General features: G+C 40.6%; 1 protein-coding gene across 1 annotated transcript; it reads right to left on the reverse strand.

Annotated features, from left to right (window-relative positions):
- Window positions 1–12528: 12528 nt before the first annotated feature.
- CC2H3orf80 (chromosome C2 C3orf80 homolog) lies at window positions 12529–17013 on the reverse strand. The gene is made up of 2 exons (XM_043595017.1): window positions 15679–17013; window positions 12529–12548 (listed from the first exon to the last, which is right to left on the reverse strand). The coding sequence occupies exon 1, from the start codon at window positions 16775–16777 to the stop codon at window positions 16037–16039; it is 741 nt and encodes a 246-aa protein (XP_043450952.1). The 5' UTR covers window positions 16778–17013; the 3' UTR covers window positions 12529–12548; window positions 15679–16036.
- Between the last annotated feature and the right edge of the window lie 329 nt (window positions 17014–17342).

Below are 17342 nucleotides of genomic sequence, written 5' to 3' on the forward strand. Positions count from 1 at the left end.
TTCTGAAGGCCCTGCAGCTTTGGCCCACTCCGATCCTCTAGGGGAGGGTCTCACCGAGCAATGGCCGGGTCCCGGTTTACCCCCCAGGAACACTCGAGTGATCGCGCTGCTGCAGAGGCCCAGAGATTGCGTCTTGGTGCCAGCCCACCCCAGAAAAAGTTCACGCAATTGGGCAGCAGCAGAAGTTTAGAGATTATGGCAAATCACAACACAAGACTGGCGCCAGGCTTCACCTCACTCCAGAGTCCTTGTTCCAACACCAGGACTATTCTCTGGGGTCTGCCGGGACCTTTTCCTGTGGGGAGGCTGCACCCTCTCTATAAAATATCCTCCCTGCAGGGAAACCACCTCTCCCTGTGTGGCCCAGGACCCCTCGGACTTCGGACTTCGCTGTCTGCTTCCCACCAGAGCACCACCAGGTATTGAACTGTGGAATTTCGAACTCTGTGTCTCCTATTTATAGAGTCCTAATGGTATTGAAACCCTCTCCTTTCTCTTTTCTCCCTTTCTTATTCAGCCCATGTGGGTGTTTCCACTCTCTCTTTCTTTCCAGCTGCTTTCAGGGGGAGTGCTTTCCTGTACTCTCCCCACAGTCTCTGTCCTCTCTCTGCAAACAAAAACAGTTCCCTACCCTCCAGGGCTTCTCTCTCCCCTAGTTCACCTCTCCACACCGCATACCTGCTGAGTTCTGTGGCTCAAGTTATGCAGATTGTTGTGTTAATCCTCAGATCAATTTTCTAGGTGTGCAAAATCATTTGTTGCTGATGTAGTTGCATTTCAGGGAAGAGAGAAGTAGAGACCATCTATTCTGCTCCACCATCTTGGCCCCTCCCTAAAAGTATTATTCATAATGTTTTCTTTTTTTAAAGGAAGATATACTTGTTAGTATCTGAGTAATTGAAATTTTAAACATAAAAGGGCTGGAAAATTCTATACATTTGTTGGAATATCTCAGTGTAGTGGCATGAAATATGGGTTTAAAAACAGAAATTTTCTCGTCTGTGTTTGTTACATGATTTTATTACTGGTTCCTTTCATTTAATGACATATCATGGACGTTCTCCCATATTAATAGGTGTCTTTACACATTATTTTAAAAGCTAAGCATGACTCTGTGTGATGGAGCAGAATTTATTTAATCTGTGTCCTACTATTGGATAATTAGGGAGTTTTCAATATTTCAATACTTCACCATTAGAGCAGTGTTTCAAATGGGTATCTCTTGTAATCAAATTTTTGCATAGGCCCTTGATTATTTCCATAGGATATATTCTTCATGGGGGAACTGCTCAATCAAGTCTATGTATATTTTAAGGCTTTTGGCAAGTACTAAAGGTTGGCTTTTGACACATTCTGGAATTCAGAGCTCTTCAGAGCTCAATGAAGAAAACTCCTTCATGGCCTAAGTCAGCCTTGACCCTTCCTCTTTTAAATCCATTTACAGTGACAATACCAGCCACCTCACATATAGATTTTACTGAGTGCAAGGCTCTAAGAGTTTTACCCTCTGATGCACTACTTCTAGCTTCCGAAGAGGAAATTGAGGCACAAAGAAGTTAAACAATTCAACTGAAACCACAGCCCTAACAAGCAGTGGATCTGGGATCATGATCCTCAACAACCTGGTCCACTGCTTGGGAAGTGAGTTTTCTCTTAACTGAGATATAATTGACATATAACATATTAGTTTTAGGTGGAAAACATAATGATTTGATATTTGTATATATTGCAAAATGATCACAGTAAGTATAGTTAACATCCATCACCACACACAGTTACAAAAATTTTTTCCTTGTGATAAGAATTTTTAAGATCTGCTCTCTTAGCAACTTTCAAATATACCATGCAGAGGGGCGCCTGGGTGGCGCAGTCGGTTAAGCGTCCAACTTCAGCCAGGTCACGATCTCGCGGTCCGTGAGTTCGAGCCCCGCGTCAGGCTCTGGGCTGATGGCTCAGAGTCTGGAGCCTGTTTCCGATTCTGTGTCTCCCTCTCTCTCTGCCCATCCCCCGTTCATGCTCTGTCTCTCTCTGTCCCAAAAATAAATAAATGTTGAAAAAAAGAAATTAAAAAATATATATATATACCATGCAGTATTATAAACTATAGTCACCATGCTGTAGGGTAGATCCCCAGGACTTACTTATCTTATAACTGGAAGTTTGTATCCTTTGACCACCTTCACCCATTTTATCTCCCCTCCCTAACTCTGCCCACCACCCATTTTTTCTCTGTATTTATGAGTTTGTCTTTTTTAGGTTTGCATGTAAGTCAGGTCATATAGTATTCATCTTTGTCTCATCTGTTTCATTTAGCACAATGCCCTAAGGTCCATCCATATTATCACAAATGGCAGGATTTCCTTCTTTCTTATGTCTGAATAATATTCCATTATGTATATCCAATTTCCTTATCCATTCATCTGTTGTTTCCATGGCTTGGCCATTGTACATAATGCTACAGTGAACATGGAAGTATAGATATCTTTTCAAGATAGTGATTTTATTTCCTTTGGTTAAATATCCTGAAGTGGGATTGTTTGATCATGTGGTATTTCTAGTTTTAATTTTTTGAGGCTCCTCCATACTGTTTTCCACAGTGGCTGCACCAATTTACATTCCCATCAGTGCACAAGTGTTCCCTTTTCTCCACATTCTCACCAACACTTGTTATTTTTTGTCATTCTAGACAAGAATACCTATTCTAACAGTTGTGAGGTGATATCTCATTGTGATTTTGATTTGCATTTCCCTGATGAGTAGTGATCTTGAGCACCTTTTCATGTACCTGTTGTACTCATGTCTTCTTTGGAAAAATGTCTTTTCAGATCCTATGCCCATTTTTATTTTTATTTTTTATTTTTTTTTAACGTTTATTTATTATTGAGAGACAGAGCGTGAACAGGGGAGGGGCAGAGAGAGAGGGAGACACAGAATCAGAAGCAGGCTCCAGGCTCTGAGTTGTCAGCACAGAGCCTGACGCGGGGCTCAAACTCACAAACTGCAAGATCGTGACCCGAGCCCAAGTTGGACACTTAACCAACTGAGCCACCCAGGCGCCCCCCTCTGCCCATTTTTAAAATAGGATTTTTGGGGCGCCTGGGTGGCGCAGTCGGTTAAGCGTCCGACTTCAGCCAGGTCACGATCTCGCGGTCCGTGAGTTCGAGCCCCGCATCGGGCTCTGGGCTGATGGCTCAGAGCCTGGAGCCTGTTTCCGATTCTGTGTCTCCCTCTCTCTCTGCCCCTCCCCCGTTCATGCTCTGTCTCTCTCTGTCCCAAAATAAATAAAAAACGTTGAAAAAAAAATTTTAAAAAATAAAATAGGATTTTTTTTTTCCTATGGAGTAGTATGAATTCTTTTTATGTTTTGGATATTAAACTCTTTAGCAAATACATGATTTGCCATTTTTTCCCCATTCTGTAGGTTGGCTTTTCATTTTGTTTATTTTCTTTGCTGTACAGAAAGCAGCTTTTTAGTTTGATGTAGTCCCACTTGTTGATTTTTGCTTTTGTTGACTTTGCTTTTGGTGTCAAATCCAAAAAATCATTGCCTAAACCTATGTCTAGGTGCTTCATCCCTATGTTTTCTTCCAAGAGTTTTATGGTGTCAGCTCTTATGTTCAAGTCTTTAACCCATTTGAGTTGTATTTGTGTATGGTATTAGAGGTTCACTTTCATTCGTCTGCATGTGACATGTGTCCTGTTTTCCCAACACCTTTTATTGAAGAAACTGTCCTTTCTCCATTGTACACTTTTGGTTCCTTTGTCATAAATTAATTGACATATATATGTGGTTTTTCTTCTGGGATCTCTATTCTGTTGCATTGATCTATTGTCTGTTTTTATGTCAATACCATGCTGTTTTGATTACTATAGTTGTGTAATATGGTTTGTTTTTTTTTTAACGTTTATTTATTTTTGAGACAGAGACAGAGCATGAACGGGGGAGGGTCAGAGAGAGGGAGACACAGAATCCGAAACAGGCTCCAGGCTCTGAGCTGTCAGCACAGAGCCCGACGTGGGGCTCAAACTCACGGACCGCGAGATCATGACCTGAGCCAAAGTCGGCTGCTTAACCGACTGAGCCACCCAGGCACCCCATAATATGGTTTTAAATCAGGAAGTGTGATACCTCCAGCTTTGTTCTTCTTTCTCAAGATTGCTTTTGCTATTTAAGTCTTTTGTGTTCCCATACAAATTTTGGGACTGCTCTATTTCTGTGAAAAATGACATTGGAATTTTGTAGGGATTGCATTGAATCACCACTTTGGGTAATATGGCCATTTTAACAATATCAATTCTTCCAATTGATGAGCAGAATATCATTTCATTTATTTGTGTCTTTTTCAGTTTCTTTCATCAGTGTCTTATAGTTTTCAGTGTACAGATCTTCCACTTCTTTGGTTAAATTTATTCCTAGGTATATTTTTCTTTTTGATGCAATTGTGAGATAGTTTTCTTAATTTCTCTGATAGTTCATTTTAAGGGTGTACAATTTTTTGTGTCCTGCAACTTTACTGACTTTATTTATTAGTTCTAACAGGTTTTTTTTTTTTGGTAGAGTCTTTAGGGTCAATGTGTGTATTTAAATACCATTTTTGTAATGTTAAAAAACAACAAAAATGACTTTTGAAACACTTGGGGGAAATATTTGGAAGAAGTATTTGGAAGTTATATGACTATATATTCCTTAGACTATAACCTGTTTTGGGATTGGACCAAGTCATTCGGAGTTAAGAGTTACTGAACTACATTATTTAAGTTCCTTGCAAAATTGTACTGATCTACAATATTATGCCTATACTGAGGATCTCATGTTTAAAAGCCCTATGTAACATACTTAGTGTAAAAATGGTTGAATATGTCATTCTTGACATTACAGTGTTTTTTAAAGTTATTTATTTTGAGAAAGAACACATGTGAATGGGGGAGAGGCAGAGAGAGTGACAGAGAGAATCCCAAGCAGGCTCTGTACTATCAATGCAGAGCCCAATGCAGGGCTTGAACCCACAAACCTTGGGATCATAACCTGGGCTGAAATCAAGACTCAACTGTTTAACCAACTGAGACACTCAGGTGCCCCCCACCTTTTTTTTTTAGTAAGTTCTACGCCCAACATGAATTTATGACCCCAAGATCCAGAGTCACATGTTCTGGGGCACCTAGGAGGCTCAATCAATTGAGCCTCTGACTCCTGATCTTGGCTTAGGTCATGATCTCACATTTTGTGGGATCAAGCCCTGCAGTGGCCTCTGTTATTGACAGTGCAGAGCCTGCTTGGGATTCTCTCTCCCTGTCTCTCTGCCCCTTCCACCCCTTTCAAAATAAATAAATAAACTTAAAAAAAAAAAAAAAAAGAGTTGCATGCTCTACCAACTGGGCCAGCCAGGTGTCCCTACAGTGTCCTCTTTATGAGAACTTACAGGAGAAACTTCTTCCAGATTTCAGTACCAGGAAGATTTATGCTTCTCTCAAGCACCTCTGGTTTTTACTTACAAACACTGAATCTTTTAACTGAACTTTTTATTTCCTGCTATAAAACTCAGAACCAAGGTATGACCTTATTTTTGCAGCTTTGCTTTTCCCTTTTGCCTTGGTTCCTTTAATTACTTTTTGAGGATCTTGTTTTGTGTGCCCTTTTTGCAAACGACCTCAAATCAGTTTCAGTGTAAGTTACAGAATGGTTGGGTGGCTGAACCAATAGTGTATGGATGAGTGGATGGGAAGATGGGAAAATTGATGTATTTGTAGTTTGATTTTTTTTTTTTTACCTTTACATTCCACCTTCTGGAGCCCTATTTAAAAAAAAAAGATTAATTTCACTTCTATAAGTTTGCCTTTTAAATATTTCATGACAGTTATATTCCCTTGGCTTTCTCTTCTTCAGGTTAAAAATTAGAAATGTCTAAACACTTTTATGTCAGACTCAGTTCTATCATACCTGAGGTGGGTTTCAATGTTCATTGGGCCATGCATTTGCCATCACTGACTTGCTCTTCTCTACTTGTCCTTATATTCCCCCAGAAACCTGAACCCTCTTCTATTTCTACAGGCCTTGTGTCCACTCTCTAGGACCCACTTCCAAGACCACTTCTTCAACTTTGTCCTCACCCACAGCTTCTCTATATGTGAAGTCTCAAGATCCAGTATCCCAGTCTCCTACTCCACTGGCCTACCTCTAGCACTTCTTACCTTTCTCCCACTACACTTGCTCCTTGACATCAAGGTATCCACACTCTCAACCCTTCCCATTTTATTTAGTCTGCCACTCCAACTCTTCCTTGTCTGTCCAAATCCCATTTCTCTTTTCCTACATAATCTTTCACCCACAGCCTATCACCTCAGCCAAAACCAGTCATTAAAAAGAGGTGACAACTTTTTAAAGTGCAGTTAATTTTTGTTTTTCATCAAAGTGTTTCTACTCTTTTTTTTTTTTTTTTAAATTTTCTTTTTTTGAACGTTTATTTTTGGGACAGAGAGAGACAGAGCGTGAACGGGGGAGGGGCAGAGAGAGAGGGAGACACAGAATCGGAAACAGGCTCCAGGCTCCGAGCCATCAGCCCAGAGCCTGACGCGGGGCTCGAACTCACGGACCGCGAGATCGTGACCTGGCTGAAGTTGGACGCTTAACCGACTGCGCCACCCAGGCGCCCCAAAGTGTTTCTACTCTTAATCCACAAATCATCGATGCCCATGATTAACTGGGAAAGTTGTTGAATTTCCACAACTTTATCTGAATTTCATACCAAGAACCCAGTGTCAACCAGTGTGTATACACTGGCACTTGAAATACATTTTTATGTCTCAGGCCCCATGAATGTTAAGTGCTTCCTATACATACTTTAATATTACAACCATCTGAGGTGGGTAGTCTCCCCACTTTACAGAAGAGAAAACAGGCTTAGGAAGCCATGCAACTTGCTTATGGTCACATAACTAGTAAATCTAGAGTCTGGAGATTCACATGGGCAGTCAACTCTAAATCATTATGTTATTCTGTAGGAGGTTCTACCAACCATATTCCACCACAAGCATATAAATACAATCTTAATTTAGGAAGCTATTTTGTCCTTGTTTCCATATTAGCTGGCATTGAGGATTTAGTTATAATGTTAGACTCGACATTTCTCATTTTTATGCTGAGCATACAAAAACCTTTGGTTTTTTTCTTTATTTTTATTATTTTTTTAAGATACTGGACAAGATTTGCCAGCTATTTTAAAGAAATGTTTTTCAATTTTTAAAATTAATGAAGTCAGACCAGGAAGGAGGCACACTTGGGTGTTGAAGGAACTGGCTGAACGAAACACAAAAAAACAATATGAGTTGTTTTTCTTGACCATTTCAGGTTTTATCCATAAAACATTTATGAGTTTCCACAAACAATTTTATGAGTCATTAAAGATTTCTGGCCTAGATTCCATTATATTTTTAATAATAGTTCCTTTAATTTTGACCTTTTTAAATTAAAATTTTATTTTAGGGGGGGTAGAGGGGAGAGAGAGAGAGAGAGAGAGAGAGAGAGAGAGAGAAAGCTAGCATGCGAGCAGTGGGAGGGGCAGAGGGAGAGGGAGAGAGAGAATCCCAAGCAGGCTCTGTGCTAACAGCACAGAATTAGTTCAATGTGGGGCTTGAACTCATGGAACCAGGGGATCATGATATGAGCCCAAATCAAGAGTCAGATGCTCAACTGACTGAGCCAGGCACCCCTAATAATAGTTCCTTTGAGCAGCAAATAACAAATAATAGCTACCATATTTTGCTTGTGAAAAAATAAAGACGATTCTAATGTGACGCTTTGCAGCTATAGCCACAGCTCTAATAATAAAATATTCTACGAGGTTAAATTAATTGCATGTTGAAAATTTAGTGGTTAAGAGTACTAACTCTGGAGTCAGAGAGGCTGGATCTGCCTCCCGGATCTTCTACTTATCACCCCTGTGACTTTGGACACACTACTCAGCCTCTCTGGCTGCCCTTTTCTCATCTATAAAATGGGGTTAGTCCTTAGCTCCTCCTGTTATGAATTTTAAATGAGATAATATATGAAAGATGCCTTGAACAGTGCCTGCCACATGTAAACATCCAATGAATTATAGTTATCATTGTTATCATTATCATGGTAGCAAGGGAATAGTGCCACTTCTCACAGCAGCTGCCAAGCTTATGTCTAAAATAGTGCACATGTTTGCATTTCACTCTTTGGAAAAATAGCTACAATATAAATTCCTACCAAATTTTAAATCTGAGGTAGAGTTGCTAGAAATGATATTTAACTTACCAAAATTAATTGCCAGAACTCACACATAATACTATAAGTTTCAGAAATTCACTTATGAAATTATTAATTATAAACAGATTGAAATGAAATTAGGTGTCCACAAAAAGCTTAGGAGGACCCCCAAACAGTCCAGAAACTGTAGAAACTCTAACACTCCTCAGGAAGTGGTTTCAAACACCTGAACATGTGGAAGACTTGGCCGGTATCAGAGAGCTCCCTCAAACACCAAAATAAACAGGAACAACTAAATGGTGATACATTTCACAGAAAGCTTAGGAATATGCCAAAGCACAAACCAGACCCAGCAAAAACTACGAATCCTCACAGGAATGCTTAAGTCACCTAAAATAAAACCAGAACCCAAGGAAGACGACCTGGCAGCTATCGGCTCCTATAAATACCAGAAGACCCAGTGGAACAAATAAATGATGATTATGTTCACAGAAAGCTTAGGAACATTTGAAAGCTGAACCCAGAACCAGTAGAAATTCTAGCAGGTGTCAGGAGGCTACTGAAAACACCTAAAGTGAAACCAGAACCTTGGGAGACCTGGCAGGTATCAGAGAATTCCTACAAACACCAACAGGACTAGAGGAATAAACAAGTGGTTGTGACATCCGCAAAAAGCTTAGAACAGTCCAAAGCACAAATCATAACCATTAGAAAATCTCAGAACCCTTGGGAGACCGCTGGGGACAACTGAGGAAAAGGCAGACTCCATACAAGATCTGAAGGCATCAAAGAGCTCATAAAAACACCAAAGCGAGCAATACAACCAGAGAGCAAAAGCAACCAGAACTCCTTCTCTCCCAGATGGAAATGTGGAAAGGTGAAAACCTCACTCAGGGCTATCAAGAGTTTGTTTGGAATACCTAGGAAAAGTGGACCCAGTGGAAGACTCAACAGGAACCAAGGGCCTTACGAAAATCACACAACAAATGGTGGACCCTTAGAATATAAGACAATCAACAAGAAGCTAGGGATAGCTACCAGCTGTCCCAGGGAGAATGTGAATTAGCTGAACCAACAATCAAGAAACTTCTGAAAACTTCTGTGGAAAAGATTGAACCTAGAGAAGACCCAATGGGCACCAACAGACAAAACTCCTAAAGAAAAGAACCCAGGAGAAGACTTGACAGGTGTCAAGAACCTCAGGACAGCTCCAAAGCAGAAGTGGGAGTTGGCAGAAAATCCTACAGGCATGAAAGAAAACCTTAGGAAAACTGCTAAGGTGCAGCCAGTAGAAGAGTCGGCAGGCATTACGATACAGCAACTCCAAATTTTAAAAGCTTCCTCATAACCTTACTTAGGAAGGATTCAGATACATCAGAGAGATTATAAGAAAAACCTAAAATAGCTATAATAAAAGATGTTAAAAATACTCAGGAAAACCAAGTAGTAGAGGGGCACCTGGGTGGCTCAGTTGGTTGAGCATCTGATTTTGGCTCAGGTCATGGTCTCACAGTTCGTGAGTTTGAGCCCTGCGTCGGGCTCCATGCTGACAGCTCAGAGCCTGGAGCCTGCTTCAGATTCTGCGTCTCCCTCTCTCTCTCTGCCCCTCCCCTGCTCATACTCTCTTTCTCTCTCAAAAATAAATAAACATTAAAAAAAAAAAAGAAAACCAAGTATTAGGAAAAGATATTAGAACATACACGGGATGGTGTACATATTTTTCAATCAAAAGAAAATGTAGAAAGCCACACAACATTAAAAAAAAAACAAACACCAAAGAAAACCTGGAGCCAATAGTACTGTATCGAAACCATCAAGAAAAAAGAGAAATGCACTTGAAGACTTCAAACAAAAGACATGATGTTTGGAAGGTGACTATAGTGGATTTGAAGAAATGTTTGATTCGGTGCACAAAAGTAAGGATGGACCAGATCTCAGCCAAGAAAACTCTTGTAGTCCTTGTGAATATGAATCCAAAATTAATGCCTCTCAAACTGAAGATGTGTGGCCTAAGAACATGCAAGATGGAGTTACTCAAAGAACAAGATTTACCCTAAAAAACATAAAAGTTTCAAGAATCTAAACACTTGCCTAGTCCAACAGGTAATGTGCAGAGATGAATGTAAAGAAATATGAGGTTAATTTTCAAGCAAAGCTGAGTCAGCATTGTCCCTATATCCCAGACACAGATATAGAACTCTAGAGTCTCAGATGCTTATGTCAACAGAAATACTTCAAATAAAGAAAAATTAAAAGAATACTGTGAAGAGCTTCCAAGAGAAAAACTCAGAAGATGGAGCTATGGAAAAAAGACACAGACTGTAACATCAGAGGAAGAAGTAAACTGGTGTAAATCTATAGGAATCTGATCATTTGGCTAGCTCAACAGGGGTCATGCACATGGAGAAATGTGACAAACCAATGAACAGTTTGCAAGAAAAAAGCTAAACCTACAAATGAAGAGAAGATACTTTTAGGACACAGAAAAATAATAAATATTAATTTTGATCTGGTAAAATCTTTGGTCAATACATAAGAAAAAAATTCTCACAAACCAAAATAAAACAGGTGTTAACGTGGAGAGTTCTAATCCTTTCTCTGATGAAACAAACGTAGCCAACAAAGAGGCAGAAGATAAAACTATTCACAGTTCCTCAGATAAAATCTTAAACACTACAGTAGGGATTCTTCAAGATCATCTAGAGGCAGGAATAAAAGAAATGTAAAGTTAGAGGTAGTGTCTAATCTACTCAGTAAAACTCTGATACTACATACAGAAGTTCAGAGCCCATGCAGAAATCTGTAAGAATGTAAAAGATACAGCAATCAATGGTAAATCAAACTATCCTTGAGGTCTAAAGGCTCAAATAAGGTCCTCTCTATAAGAATAGAAGGATATGATCTTTTATCTAGTATAACAAGTAGAATGTCTGTGAGCAAGAATGAGAAGAAAACAGTTAACTATTCCTCAGATAAAATGACAGACACAGAGGAAACCACAAAGATGCCTGTGAGGAAAACCTAGAAGCGTAAAGATATAGCAGTCAATGGACAAATAATGTCCTTGAGGTTTGGAAGCCAAAATAAGGTCCCTGTCACTACTAAGATTCAAGGGTCTAATTGTCTGCCCTTATAAATATAGCAGAGGGCACATTTTTAGGGGAAAGACAGGGAGAAAAGTGCTGACAATCTCTCTAGAAAATTTCAAGTGAGGAAGCAAAATATAAAAAGGTAAATCAAGAATTACCGTTTGAGATCCAGAAAAATGAAAATTCTTTCTAGAGAGATGCAAAGATACGATCATTTGCTCAGTGACAAGATAAAATCTCTACGGATAAGAATGAAAAATATGTTTACAGTCCTTCCATGAATAAAAGGAAAACTACCTGGCTCAAAACTGGAAACCAAGAGAAGTCAGATGCAAACAGAAAAACAAAGAAAACACTTCAGAAAAATAACATTTATCAAAAGAAGAAACTGTGCAAAAGGCCAAACCATAACCAGAGTGATACTAAATCACAGAAAAGAGAAACTTGGAGTCCTACAAGATGTGTTTCAGTGAAAATATCTACTGAGAATTCAAAGCAAGATAATAACAACATACAAAGAAAGAAAATAAGAACTAGGAGAAATCAAGACAATGAAGGTGCTTAGCTAAGAAGTTGAAGAGGAAAAAAAAAGTGATAATCTTTAGGTTGATGGCAAACATAAATGTCCGTCATAGTATAATTTTTGTCATAAAATTTAAACTGAGGGCGGCCTGACTGGCTTAGTCAGTGGAGCAAGCGACGCTTGATCTCAGGGTTGTGAGTTCCAACCTCACGTCAAGTGTAGGGACTACTTAAAAATAAAATCTTTTTTTTTTTTTTAAGCAAATTCTGTAAGTAAAAGAAAATGAATAAAATTAGGTTCTATATGTATTTAAATATAATCAAAGTATTGGTTTTATTTGACATTCGATTACTTTATAGGCAAAATTTTAAAAAAGGAATTAAGACATCCTTTCCTTCATAAAGATGGAAGGATGTCTTAATTATTTTTAAAAAATTTTCCTCCATCTTTATGGAGGAAAGGATATCTTAATTCCTTACAGTTAGCTGCTTGTTGATTCATTCTTTGTTGATAAAATACCTTCCCTTAGCTTTTCATCTTTTACCAATGGATGAAAGGAGAATGAAAAAGTAAATTGTAAACTGAGGTCAGATATAAACTTGCCAAATATTCTATCACTGATTCGTTGTCAGCAACTTACAGTTTTGCAGAGATGGTTAACGCTGGGCTGCTCAAAATAAAACAATTCATCATTGTTTCTTTCAATCTGGAAATCCAAATTAATTATGTTCATAAAATTTTTACAGAAATCAGTACAGAACATTGTATAAATCTGAACACCATCATGTTTATAACATAATAAGTTCCAGCTATGAACTGTTTCCTTTATTAATTCCACTTGAGAGAAACTGTATACATAAAATACATTAAGGTACTTAGCATATTGTCTTTTAAACTGTCGAGGCCATTTCCTTAATATTCCCTTCAGCCTTTACAATTGAATCTTGTTTTCCTTATATAGTACACCTCATGCCCTTTGGCATAATTGCCAAAGCCATTTTCCATGGTTGATTTAATGGCCTCTTAAAACTGTCATTCTATCTCAAGAAGACATTATCCCCTTTGTTATGATATTGAACACCAACAACAAAATTGCTTTTAAGCAGTAGATTATTTTATATGTGTGTGTGTATACACATGTATAATTATATAATATATAAAAATATAAACAGAAAATAGTCATGTCTTTAAGCAACTGGTGATTTTATACATACATAAATATATATACACATATATATACATATATGTGTGTGTATATGTATATATATGTGTGTGTGTATATATATATATATATATATGTATATACCTGTGCTCTGACCTATATATAAAAGATTGAAAATAAGTAAAATCGTCATATCATGAATTATTTTCAAGTGAGAGAATAACTTTTCTACATTAATGTTTTTTACATTTCTATTCTCTACTAGTTCTATGTAATAAATAATTTCCAGGTAATATCTATAAAATTGAACATCTAAATACTGCCCGTAGTACCTTAAAAATATTTCTATCCAGATATTTTAGCAATGTGAATACACAGGTTCTGTATTAACATGGTATGTTATATATGTGTTTGCGTTACCATGAAACACATTCATTCATTGTTAATAAAAATAGTTTTTAAGAATTTTTTTCCCACAAAATTGTGCTTGGTAAATCAATGAAGTGCAAGAAAAACACAGAGTCAAACTCATTTTTATTAAATGAGGGATGTGCATAAAAGCTTGTGTGATGACTAGGAAAAAAACCAAACATAGTTTGTTGTAATTTTAAAATTTAGTGTAATCTCCTTCATGATTAGTGTTACGTTACAGACATTCTGAATTTTAGGGAGAGAATTGTTCCATAGTTGATACAAAGGAAATATACTTGATTCATATTATAAGTATATTTTTACAAGATTTTGTTGCAAAGGTCAAGATGTTAGTAATAGCAACAACATACAGGATGGATATATATATGGATATTTATGTTGATGTTTCAGATATAGTGAATTGGAAGAAGTGTCTAAAACAGTGTACCCTCAAAGGATAAATAATTTAAAAGATTAAGGCAACTTTCCAGTTTGTTTGAATGGTGGGTAGTATTGATAGCCACACGTAAAACTAAGATTTATAGTGTTTGACTAACGTGAATATACGCAATTATTCAATATGCTATGATTTCATTAAATCTTGTGCCATTGTCAATTCATGTAGTCTCAACTCATTGTTTTGCCAACTCACAGCTTAAGACTGCTTATAAATAACAAAGATACACATTTCATATTTTAATACATACCATATAGTCACACATCTGATACAATTTACAGAAAGATTTTAATGTTTTTCTATTTAATACACTTCAAATGATTTCAATGACAGGGTCATTAGCTTTTAGAACTTTAGAGTAAACCATTCTGTTCTATTACAATTCAGACATTTTAAGATTTCTTAGAACTGCCAGACTTTTTCTATTCGCCTTTAAAAGTTTAAATCATTTTCTCACATTAACTTCTCAATTAAATCATTTCTCAAATTAATCATCAGTTTCTTCTAATACAATTTCAGGACTGTCAAAGTTTTCAATCATAAAATCAGTGTTTCTAGGTACATATGTGTGGTTCCCGTGTAAAATCTTTCTTAATAACACTCATCTTTCCACAAGCAGAGAAACCCTTTGTTTCCTACTTTTCATGACAATCATAAGTATAATAATTATATGGTATACAATGTGTATATTGTACATAGACAATATACATATGTACATTATACATATGCATTTTAATATATTATTTTAAATTACCATTTGCTTAAAGGACATTTCATAGGATGGTGGAACTGATACAATGACATTTATTTTTTTCTTAGGATAGGTTGACTAAATCCTTCTGTAGTACATTACTTGCACAATTATGGCTTTGAAGAGAAGTCACAAGTCATCACAAGTTCTTATGTTTTGTATCATGTTGTGGAATGTATTTTAAAATAGAGGGAAAAGTGCATGACATCATGCTTCATGGTACAGCATACGTGTATCAATCATTTCTACATATAACTATGTGGTGAATGACACAATTGAGACCTAGACTACACAATCTATAGTTATTACAAAAAGTTATATGTTATGACACAGTACTAAAAATAAAATATATTCATCTCAAATAGTGAAAATAAGATATCCGTCATGTGTTTTATGTCACATATGTTTTCTCGTTTGACCATGCCTCCTTTTTTCCCCCATTGTAAATGAAATAATGTCCAACATTTTATTAAACAATAATGACAATTTAGGCCATTAAGACCTAAAAAAGAGGAAAAGACGATTATCATGTCATTAACTGCACACACTCCTGATACGTTCAATCCATGGTAAAAATATAAAAATAAAAGACAAATAAATATAAATATCTTCTCAGTAATTGAAAAATCAAAAGCCCAACTGTACCTTATTACAAATACGGTCTTCAATATACCTAAATGCTGTATCTTCAATAGGTACACCCCCTAACTGGATATCCTGGGTATTCCTCATCAAATTGTGAGCCATCAGCTGTGACTATACTTGGCCAGGAAGATAGCAAGTTTTTTTTTGGTGGAGGGTGGGTGTTCTCCGTAAGGGAGGGATTCAATCATACCTAGGAGCTGATCTCCCCGACCGCGCGCAGCAGTCTCCAGTGGTGGCTCACCCCCACGGCTCCTAGCCCTTGGCTTACCTTCGGAGACCGTGACCTGTCTGGGCAAGAGGGAGAGGTATGGAACTGCGTCCCTTTCCCTTCATCCCTAAAGGTTGCTACCTTTCTCCCGACTCAAGAAAGGGCTCACGTGTTCTCTTTGATTCGGAAAGCAGGCACTTACGAGTGAACACAGTCTGAGCAGAGGCTGAGGGTAGGGACGGTCTTCGAAGTTGCGCTCCTGGGTTGTCCGCTGCTGTGGCCCCCGCCGCGCGCGCCTAACGTTTCCTTGAACCGAATGAAACGTAGGGAAACTTAAGATCTCGGGGTGTGGGGGGGGGGGGGGTGGGAGGAACGGGGCGGGGGTGGGGGGGAAACGGGAGTGACTCCAGCCCAGTCGCCGAGCGACAGGCGATTCGGCCCGGGTACCAGGCGGGGTCTGAGGCAGTTGGCGGTGGCAGGTACCACCTCGGCCGTTGCGTCCCACCCGCAGCCCACCTAGCCCCGTTCTGTCCGCGCGGTCCTCGAGCGGCCGTAGACGCTCAGATGAGCGGGAAGCGGCCCTCCCCGCCGTCTGACTCCCCGGCGCCGCCGCCTCGTGGGCGGCCAAGCACCGACACGGGCAGCACGACCTCCCCGGGGCTGAGCTGCTGCAGCCGCATGGACTCCTCGTAGGTGGGCAGGTACTTGACCTCCTCGTAGCTGGGCAGCTGCAGGAAGACCGGCGAGACTACGCGAAGCTCGTGCTCGGAGGCGCAGGAGGGGGCCGAGCGCCCTCCGCCTCCCCGGCCCCCGCCTCCACTGTCCAGCAGTGAGTCCTGGGAGCCGGCAGCCGCCTCGTCGCGCATTAGCGCGGGCGAGTCGTCGTCGTCGTCGGGCGGCCCCGCGGCCCCCGGCGGCCCCGCGCCCCCCGGCGGCCCGGGTCGTGCTTGCCCGGGCCGCGCCTGACCGCGCGGGTACCTGCGTGGGCTGGGGCAGATGATGCGCTGCAGGAAGTAGCCGATGGCGAAGAGCACTAGGAGGATAAGCAGCCCCGAGAGCTTGCGGACGAACCAGCCCACGTTGTCGAGGAAGGCGTGCAGCGGCAGCTTGCAGCAGCGCACCGCTGTGGCGTTGGCCGCGTCGCAGCAGCGCTCCCGCTCGCCACACGCCAGGTCCGCGCAGCCCCCGCCGCCCCGCGAGGGCGCCACGAGCGCCAGCGTCAGCAGTAGCAGCAGCGGCAGCAGCGGCGGCGGTGCGGGCGCCACCGACAGGCCCTCGGCTGTGACCCCGGGCCCCCACATGGCCCGCGCAGACCGTTGCTAATGTCCCGGGCGGGGGTTGGGGGATCCGTCTGTCCGCGTGTCCGTCGGCCCCTCCCCGGGCGCTCCTCTGGGTCCAGCGCGCCGCCTCCCGCGCCTCGGCTACCTGCGGCCGGAGCAGTCCTCACTTGGCCACGCTTGGGCGGAAGGAGGAGCCCAAGGCGCGCAGAGGCTGCGGGAGGCGGCCTCTCCTCGCAGCCGGAGCGGCTTCCTGAGCTTCTGACCTTAACCGCGAGCGCCCAGCCTCCGGGGTAGAGCTCTGGGCGTTCGGAGCCGCCCAAGATGGCAGAGGCAGCCTGTGCGTGGCTGCCGTGGGCATCTTCGCCCTGGCCGTCCGCGCTTTTGCAAGCCCCCTTGTCACTCTCCGGGGCTGGAAGGGTTAACGCTCCGCGCTCAGCTCTGGAGCCCCCTGATCTTGATTAATTCAGCCGTCGCGCTCTTCCTTGCTAGTCGGGCGGGGGCTCTTGCTCGCGTAGGTGTCTCAGTTTTAAGTGATTGGATTTCCCTAGGAATGTTATTTAAATTGACTTGCGACTGGGATTCGCTT

This window comes from Prionailurus bengalensis, chromosome C2 (genome assembly GCF_016509475.1).
Source record: "Prionailurus bengalensis isolate Pbe53 chromosome C2, Fcat_Pben_1.1_paternal_pri, whole genome shotgun sequence".
Taxonomy (NCBI): Eukaryota; Metazoa; Chordata; class Mammalia; order Carnivora; family Felidae; genus Prionailurus; species Prionailurus bengalensis.